We start from the raw sequence: 10178 nt of genomic DNA, 5'->3' as shown, positions 1-10178 counted from the left end.
ACATACATACATACATACATACATATACATGTATATATATAGATATATAGATACATACATACATACATACATACATACATACATCTATAAAATGCTAACTTTTTGCAGGGTTGAAATAATTTTACATACATCTATAAAATGCTACATACATACATCATACATCTATAGATACATACATACATACATCTATAGATAGATATATGTGAAAAAAAGGTCAAAACGGTCCTCACTTTTTGCAGGGGATTATCTCCCAGTGTCTATAAAATGCTAACTTAATCCCCACTCTTTTAAACTGGTTTGAAATAATTTTCATGGGGACTAAGTCTGCCCTAATTTTTAAAAAATGTGACTAATGTGGCAATTTTAGACTACGGAGTTAAAATAACTCCATGTAAACAGTCAATAAACTATTTTGGCATTCTATATACATATATACATACATACATATACATGTACTTATATATATATATATATATATATGTGTGTGTGTGTGTGTGTGTGTGTGTGTGTGTGGAAATTACAACAAAAGAATCATAAAAGCACAATTTACCTTTGCTTTTTAACATGCCAGCACCCGGAACGGCATTACCACCAGAATGCAACGGCATGGGAGTAAGAATTACAAGCCTTGTATCAGTTTTAGTCATTGGAGCAGCTACTCTTTTCCTCTGGGAAGAAGGACCATTTGAAACAGGCTTCAAATTTTGGGGACTGTGCATGGCCTTATGTACAAAATTGATAAGCTCTTTCCTTCCTTTGCTAGGAATTGGCTGCTTCAACCAATCCACAGGAGTCTTGGTGCTCGTTTGATCCTTCGTGGATGTCACACCTGAACCATCAGCAATTTGGCTTCCATGCTTATTTCTGTCAAAAATGGAAAAACCGCCTGTATCACCTTTGTGATCTTTCTTATTTGAGCTCTTGGATGTTAGAACATTATTGGATTCATTAGCTGTTGCTTTCTTAGGATTCTCCAAAATACCGCGGTTCATAGGTTTCCTAGAAAGGGTAACTGGCGTTGACTTTGACTCTGGAAGTGATTTTGGATTCACACTAGCGCTGGGCATCTTCCGTTCGCCTATGGACATGTGAAAAAAAATTCATCACTTGTACACCGTTTGGGCTCACTTCTCATTTTTATTTTATATTTTATATTTTTGTTTATTCTGTTTATATTTTTATTTAAATTAAACAAATTTACTATTAGATGATTAGTTAGTTATTTTTAAAAACATTCAAAGCAGCTTTTAGTTATTTTTTTGAGTATTTTTAAAAAGTAATTAATTTATTTTTGAAAAAAAAACAAACAAATATTTTGCACAAAATAAACATATTTTGAAAATAAAAGTTAAAAATAATAAAAATAAAAAAAACTAGTGATTCCGAGAAATTCCGAACCACAATCGAAATGAAAATATTATTGTTGAATATTAAAAGGTTTACAAATAAGAACTAGACACTGAGAAAAATAGTAACATAAACTGAAAAGACACCCTAGAACGGAGCCAAAGGTTGTCTAGCGGTGGGACAATAGGTAGGAGTTGGAAGTGGTTCCAGCAACACCTGAAAGTCAGGTGGAATTGTGGGGGTTGTCTTAGTGGTTGTAGGGGGTTTTGCGGTGGAGGGAAGGCCGACTGGGTAGTAGTAAAGCAGCGGGTGAGTGGGATGATTGCAGGAAACGGGTGGGCCGGCTATCAGGGAGCAAAAGGGAGTGGACAGGCGACACGTATTAGGGAAGAGTTTGGCCTGGTGGCCCAGACATAGGGAAGTGGAAGGGTTACAAGAAAATTGTTGTCATGTTATAGGAATGATGGCTAGGAGGAATTAGATTGGAAGCAAGTTGCAACCTTCCAGCGACTAGCAAATGGAAACTGATAGTCGGAGGAGTGTTGGAAAAGGATGAGGAGAGGGATATATCGGAAGAACCACCCTAACCGTTCAATACAGCCCTTGAGGGGAAAATGGGATGTCAACAACTGTCCTCACAAACTGAAATCAGAAAATAACATAAGTTGAAACCCTAAGACCCCAAAAATAATATAAATAGAAGAGTGATGGGCAGTAAATAAAAACAAGAAGGGGGAAAAATTCCCACAAATGAAAAGAAAGGGGAGGAGGCCGGTTCAGTTGAGCCCCCCTCTCTCAACTGAACCAGTTCGGGCCAAACCGGTTCAGCTTTTGGAGGAAAACCCCACGTGTCATTCTCCCAAGGATGGGGGAGTTTCGACCTCATTCCTCGAAGCTCCTAAATGCTCATGATATAACGTTAAGTCCCCTAGTAGGTCGATCACGCCGGTGTATCATTTCATGACACATTCTAGTAGAATAGGTAGCCATCCTCCTTTGGCAAATTCTAAGTGGGAGCTGCATATAGAAGTGGGTTCCCGTAATGCAACTCTCAAGCCCTTACATTTGAAATTTTCTACTTCCACTTCTTGTGCCCAGCATGCAGTGGCTGAGTAACAAGTATGTGGAAGAACACAATTCAGGGATGAAATTTGTGACAAAATGTGTCACTCTCACTAGCGACCACTTAGGAGAGACAACTTCTTCAATGACAGGATTTGGATCCTATCGAAGAATTTTCATCCCCCTTAGGCTCCTAGGGCACATTTCATAGTTGAGATTCAACCCACCCGTCTGGAATCTACTGATGGGTGCCCCGTTGAGCTGACTCAAACATATAAACTACTTATTGTAATAGTCCAAGCATTGGACAAAATGACTCCTTGGAAATGTTGAACCTCTCAACATAGGGGAAACTCAATAGAGGGTATATAGCTTTGAAGTAAATGCCTTGCTCTTGTCTGTAGGGGGCTTGTGTCGGATGTCGACTCCCCAGACTCGTAACTGCATTGGCCACTTACAATGAGGTCGGTTGGAGTCTCTTCCACGAGCTCAGCTGGTACTAATCCTCCTAAACTGGAAGCGGGTTCTCCTCATTTATGTCTTCAACGTCTTCAGTCCCTATGATTTCTCTACCCAACTTTTCAAAGATGCCCTGTTCGGTGATATAAATCACTCCTTTGATTGTGTATCCTTCTTCACCATGTCAAAATCTCTGGCACTTGCAACATTTTCTTATTGTGACAGACATGCGGATTGTTTTCGTTGGATAGTAGTCAGGGGGTTGCTTGGCTTGGTGATGCAGTATCTCCACTTCAGAAGCTAGAGTTTCCAACTTTTGGTGGCAGTAAGTTGAGAGGAATTGATGTTGTGTTTCCCGCTTCACCTTCATATCTTCTCGTTCACTCTTCGACCTTTTGAATCACAAACGAGGGTAGCCGCACATTGAATTTCAACTTCCATGTCTGTAATCCACACTGAAATCGACGTATCTCCTGTCATATCTCCTCTTAGAAAGGCTAGGGTGTGTATCTTGCTGGTGGCATGACTAGGTTTTAGGGTTTGGAGGTGAAAGAGGCTGTAGGAGACCCATTAAGGGTGTAAGACTCTCTTTAACGGTGTAGAAAATTTAATTTGGTGTGGCTGATTTAAAAAATCAACAAGAGATTAATTAGGGTTTGATCAAATTCTTGCTAGAGATTTGGGAATTGGAAGAAAAAATTTTTGATAGGGGTTGTTTGGGTGAGAGCGAAAGTTAGGAATCCCTTGAATAGGACTACGGTTGGGTTTGCTCTGATACCAATTGATACTGAAAGGAATATCTAAACCATAATCCAAATACGAAATTTTATTGATGAAATTCAAAAGGATTACAAACACATAGGAGAATAATAACAAAACAAGCACTGAAGATACCTTAGGGGCGGGTGGTGGACGGCGGCTAAGCAGCGGGTTAAGGGATTAGTTGGAGGAGACGGGTGCGGCAGGAGACTGGAAAGATGGTATGGTAGCCGGCGGAGTGATGTGAGAGTGATGACACCAACAACACACACAGACTTAGGGGCGGCGACAGGGGAAAATAGAGAGTGGACAGCATGTTTTTGAGACCAGGGAGGTAGGTGGCAGCTAGTGGAAGGGGTGGACGGTAGCTAGGCAGCAGATCATATGCCTGAAAATGGTCGTTATAGTGACTGTAGGAGTTGGTAAAAGGTTGTTGCAAGGTTTCGACAGGCTTGGGAGGCTTATAGCAGGAGCTGGAAGTGTTGAGTTCTCGGTTGGTTGCAAGTGGTGGAAAGTCGGGATGAGTAGGCAAGAAGAGCAGAGGGAATACCAGGCTGAGATAGGGGCAGAGGGAATGTTGTGTTGGTTTGTATTGTGAAGAAGTGTTGTTAGCTGGAGTTGGCTGAGGGAGGAAGAAACTTGTGAGAGTGTTATTTGCGTGGAGTGATCTGTAGGGAGGAGGAAATCAGGGAGGGTGTTGTTGTGTAGGAGCTGGTAGAAAGGAGGATTGGCGATCAGAAGGGGAGAAGGAAGTGCAGATCAAGAAAATAATCACCACAAAGGAGAGGGATACGGTAGGAGCATCACTGTAATCGTCTAACCGTCGGATACAACCCTAAGAGAGGTAAATAGGACGTTCGTTGCTATTCTCACAAACTGAAATAAAAAAGTAACATAAGCTGAAACTGTAAGACTTAAAAACACATATGAATAGAAGAGAGATAGGGCAAGAAATGAAAACAGAAAGGGAAAAAAATTCCTGCCTAATGAAAAGAAGGGAAGAAAGCGGTAAAGTATTACCCCCAAGGACAGTTCCAAAAGATAATGGAAAGCAAATAGCAATTCATGAAGAGTCAACCCCACAAATAGAATAAGCAACTGCCTGGGAGCAAATCAGATGAATTAATAACAAAGTGGAATATAACGCACTAGAGTGTCAAACTAATCATCTAAGACGCTCTGATCCTGTCAAAGGAGATAAGAAAAACATTGATCAAGGCCTTACTTGATCCAAAAATTTGTTTAGCATAAATGGCTTAGTAGGAGCTGGAAGGGTTGAGTTGTTGGTTGGTTGGTGGAGCGGGAATCCTTAGGTGTGAAGCTAAGAAAGTCGGGATGAGTAGGCTGGAAGAACAGAGGGAATACTGGGTTGTGATAGGGGCAGGGGGAATGTTGTGTTGGGTTGCAGCGTGAAGAAGTGTTGGTAGCAGGAGTTGGTTGAGGGTGGAGGAAACTTGTGAGAGTGTTATTTGTGTGGAGTGATCCATAGGGAGGAGGAAATCAGGGAGGATGTTGTTGCGTAGGAACTAGCAGAAAGGAGGTTCGACGGTTTGAAGGGGAGAAAGAAGTGGAGGTTGAGAAAAATAATCACCACAAAGGAGAGAAATACGAGCGAAGCATCACCCTAACCGACGGATACAGCCCGCAGAGGGGTAAATAGGACGTTGGTGGTTGTCCTCACAAACTGAAATAAAAAAATAACATAAGTTGAAGCCCTAAGACCTAAAAACACATATAAATAGAAGAGGGATGGGCGACAAATGAAAACAGAGAGAGGGAAAATTCCCGCCTAATGAAACCCGTAAGGGAGGAGGGGGGGGGGGGGGGTCCCCCCCCCCCCCCCCCCGCTCTCTCTCTCTCTCTCTCTCTCTCTCTCAACTGAACCTGTTCAGGCCAAACTGGTTCAGGTTTTGGAGAAAAACTCGATGTCATTCTTTCAGGGTTGGGAGAGCTTTGACTTCATTCGTCGAAGCTCCTGATTTCTCATAATACGGCATTAAGACCACCGGTAGTCGATCATTCCAGTTTTATCATTCCACAACACATTTTGGTATAATAGATGGACATCCTCTTTTGGCACATTCTGAGCTAAAGCCACATATAGAAGTGGGTTCCCGCAATGTAACTCTCAAGTACTTACATTTGAAATCTTCTCACTCCACTTCTAGTGCCCAACTTGCAGTGGTTGAGTAACAAGTATGTGAGGAAAATTCAATTTCGGGATGAACTATGTGGCAGGTTATGTCATTCTCACTAGCGACCACGTATAAGAGACAATTTCTTCAATGCAAGACCTGGACCACATTGAAAAATTTTCATCCCCATTAAGCTCTTAGGGCACGTTTCAAAGTTGAGGTTCAACCCAACCGTCTGGAAATCTGTTGATTGGTGCCCCACTAAGCTTAGGAATACCAAAATGGCTCGTTGTTCGCGAACAACTTCTGTTTCACTCTTTAAAAAGCTTGTGCTCTGGTCGTTTGCTAAGTTAACGAGTCAAACACGAACAAAGATTTGTTCGTTTGTGTTCGGTTCGTTTTGGCTCGAAATACTACTTATCAATTAATATAGAACAAAAGCTCAAGGACTTATTTTGTTGAAATAGAAAAGATATATAAAGGTTATATGAGAGGGCTCAATAGAGGCACCCTACTCATACGATATCAAGTACAATAATACCCCAATAAAAAGATACATATAGACTCAAAAAATTAAAACATATAGAAAACAAAAGCTAGGGACGAGCCAGTTTAATTTTACCTCTTCCTCTAATTTTAGGAGCGGAGTCAAAAAACAAACTTAAAGTGTCGTGTCAATGCCAGAAGTAACCAATGTATCATCCATTAAATTTCCAAGTTAAAGTGTGCCCTCAACCTTCTTTTTCTGCCGAGAAGTGTAAACATGTCATTCCTAATCAAAAGGTTGGCTCGTGTGATCCTCGGTCTGATTTAGAGCCGCAGTAGAAGGAAAGACAGTCGTTGTCATAACGATAGATTCCAGTGTATGTGAAGTGTGAATCATCACCTCTGCAGCTGATGCTTCCGGAATAGGGACATTATCTGTTGTAGTACGATCAGGAGAAGGGTTCACAGGGGCAGACACCAACTTTTGTCTTGTGGTGATTCCCTCCACAGGTTGGCTGTGATACGGTTTGTTAGCAGCGCGTTCAGGCACGTGGGGTGCACTAACAACATGTTTCTGCTTTTGACTATTGGTTCTCAACTGTGGGTGCAATCTGAAACATTTCTCCTGCGAGTGTCCAAACATCTTGTAATACTTGCAGTAGTAAGATTTTTGTTCCGTAATGATTTTTTGTCAATAATCATTGTGAGCAGAGCTAAGTCAGGATTCTTCTACATCTGGTAGTGTGATATCTCTTTCAATGAAAATCCTTGCAATATAGGGCCTTGAGAAATGAATTGGGGATAAGTCTACCTGTAAATATTTTCCAAGGATAGTCCCAATTGCATATAAGATAGCTAGGTCAAAAATTTGAAGTTTGAGTTCAGGTAATGGCAACCGGCTTGACTGGGATCAAAATCAGGGGTCCATTTGAGCAAATTCATATGTTAGCCCTCGATTGTGATGAATTTCTTTGAGAAAATCCTTGTGTAGTCTTCTTCTATACTCAGCAGTATAATAACATATCTTCCATCGAAATGATCCACCTGTCAAGCTCCAACTAATTTGAAATTTTCAAAAAGCTTCCTGATAGTCTCCATCTTAGGGCAACCTAATTGGAACTTTCCAACTAGACTAAATTTGTATTTTCCTACACGAGTTGAAATTTCGACGTCAGAGAAGAATATTGTTGGTTTGCCCGCTTTTTTCTCTACTTTCTTGATGAGATTGCAATCTACATGTCCTGCAACAGAATCATGGTACATCTGCGGGAATATCAGACTATATGTGAGTTGGAAATGGAAGTTCCATTTGTGAACCACTGTAGCATAGGAGGGTTTGGCGGGGTTATCACCAGCGAGGGCAGCGACATAGGAAATCCTTGAGGCCTGCCAATGCCAACAAAAAACGCAAAGCCCGACTTTGTCGCAGACAACGCAGCTGTCAATTAGAAGTCGGGCATGTAGACGACACACCGGGCCTGTAGACAACACACCGGAAGTAGGGTCTGTAGATCGAGTCTGAAGAAAATATTAGCAGTAGGTCGAAGTGTGGAGTAAGTTAGCCGCAGTAAATCGAAGCACTAGAAAGGCTACTGGCAGAAGGTCAAAGCACTGATGTGACGCCTCATTTGATGTGAGAGTCGAACGACGAGAGAAACATCGAGAGAAGCTTAAGGAAGTATCGGCGTCGAGCTATATATATATTGATGAGTACTATTTCTAAAAAAATTAATTGACTATAAGATTACAAAGATTTATAATCAATTAAAAGTATTAAATAAAAAATAGAATAAAAAATATTAAATTAAATTCAAATGATATTTTAATATAAACAATAATTTTTAAATATTGTTCCAACCATTAACATCTTATGGCTACATGATTAGGGTTGTCAAAATGACTCTTTGTTCGTGAACAGCTTGTTTTCGGCTCGCTAAGCAAACAAGTCGAACACGAACACACTTTTTGAGCTTAAAATATAAACGAGTCGAACACAATCTAAGTCTGGGCTCGCTCGTGTTCGACTAGTTTACACCCCTAACTTAGCTGACTCAAACATTTGAACTGCTCATTGTAATAGTCCAGAGATGGGACATAATGACTCCTTTTTGGACATGTGGGACCTCCCGTCCTAGGAGTAACTCAAAAGGGGGTATATAGATTTGAAGCATCTGCCTTGCACTTGTTTGTGAGGGCCCTATGTCAAAAATCAGCACCTCAGACTTGTAACTTCATTAGCCACTTACAACGAGGTCAGTTGAATCTCTTCTACGAGCTCAGTTGGGACTAAGTGTATAATGTCCTCAATTGGAAGTGGATCCTCTTCATTTATATCCTCATCGTCTTCAGTGTCTGCAGTGTCTCTACACAACCTTTCGATGACGTCCCGCTTGTGAAGCAGATCACTCTCCTGATTGGTTTCAACATTTTCTAGATGTGACAGACTTACAGATTGGTTTTGTTGGATAACATCCAGGGGGTCGCTTGGTGTTGCGATCTCTCCACATTGGAAACTAGAGTATGCAATTTTTTACAGTAGTAAGTTGGTAGGATCAGACGCTGAGTTTATCGCTGCATCTTCACATCTTCTCATTTGCCCATTCAATTTTTCGGATCACGGTCGAGGGTAGCCTCTCGTTGGATTTCATCTTCCATGTTCAAAATCCATTGTCGAAGTTAGCGGATTTCTCGTCGTGTCTCCTCTCAAGAAGGCTCTGGTACGTATCTCAATGGTGGTGTGGCTAGAGTTTAGAGTTGGAAGATGAGAGAAGGCTAAAAATTTAATTTAGGATTGTTAATTTCGAAAATCTGCATAAAGTGAGAGTTAGGCCAAAATTTTGGTTGTGGTTGGGAATAGGAAAGAAAAAAAAAATTTGTAGGGGTGGCTTTGGAAGGAGAGGATGCTAAAAACCCTAAGATAGGACAAGGGTTGAACTAGCTCTAATACCAAATTTTGATAGTTAGGAAAATAGCAACATAAAATGAAAAGACACCCTAAGACGGAGCCGAAGGTAGTGGCCTGCAATGGGATAGCAGGTGGTGGTAGCTTTGGATGTGGTTGAGAGTGCACGGGAGTTGGAAGTGGTTCTGGCAACACCTAAGGTACAATGGTTGTGGGGGTTGTCTTAGTGACTGTAGGGGTGTTGCGGTGGAGGAAAGGTCAGCTTAGACGTAGCAAATAATGGTGTAAACGAGTCGAGTCGAGTCGAGCTCGAGTCACCCTCAGCTTGAGCTTGAGTTTCATTAACTTTATCAAGTTCAAATTCAAGCTCGAGTTTAAATCTTCGAGTTCAAGTCTACTTATGAGCGAGCTTGTTTACCATAAAAGAGAAACAATATTAATTTAAGGTAATGTTATAATAAAATGACAAATAAAATAAATAATTAGAAGAAAAATAATAAGAAATCATTTGATATAATATAAAAACTATTATTTTTTAAATATTTTTAATACTCTAATGATAAAATCATCAAATTTAATATATTTTTAATTTTTTTTTTTTTTTTGTAAACGAGTCGGCTCACGAACCAACGAGTCAAGTCGGGACTAGCTTGAGCTTGGTTAATTAGCTCATCAAGCTTAGTTCAAGAGCCACTTATCAAGATGAGCTTGAGTCAGCTTGACTCACTTACACCCCTAGTAGCAAAGCAGTGAGTTGGTGGGCTGATTGTAGGAAACGGATGGGTCAGCTGTCAGTTTGGAGGAAGTGGACAGGCGACCCATAACAGGGAAGAGTTTGGCCTGGTGGCCCGAACATGGGGATTGGGAGGGATTGGGTAAAATTGTTGCCCTCTTAAAGGAGTGATGGGTGGGAGGAAATAGCTGACAAGCAAGTTGCAACCTTCAGGCAGCTAGCAGAGGGGCAATGGCAGTTGGAGGAGTGTTGGAAGGAGATGGGTAGTAGATAATCACTACCTAGGGAGAGGGAT

The 10178-nt window shown here is 41.0% G+C and overlaps 1 protein-coding gene across 1 annotated transcript in view; it reads right to left on the bottom strand.

Annotated features, from left to right (window-relative positions):
- LOC110028610 (serine/threonine-protein kinase ppk18) overlaps positions 1-10178 on the bottom strand; it is a 38628-nt gene that overhangs the window by 3123 nt on the left and 25327 nt on the right. Inside the window, exon 13 of the mRNA XM_020730527.1 lies at positions 551-1078. Coding sequence (XP_020586186.1) covers positions 551-1078 — 528 coding nt within the window. The remainder of the gene's footprint in view (positions 1-550; positions 1079-10178) is intronic.

The sequence above is a fragment of the Phalaenopsis equestris genome, unplaced genomic scaffold (genome assembly GCF_001263595.1).
Source record: "Phalaenopsis equestris unplaced genomic scaffold, ASM126359v1 Scaffold000517, whole genome shotgun sequence".
Lineage (NCBI taxonomy): Eukaryota > Viridiplantae > Streptophyta > Magnoliopsida > Asparagales > Orchidaceae > Phalaenopsis > Phalaenopsis equestris.
This window is presented reverse-complemented; position numbering and strand designations above follow the sequence as displayed.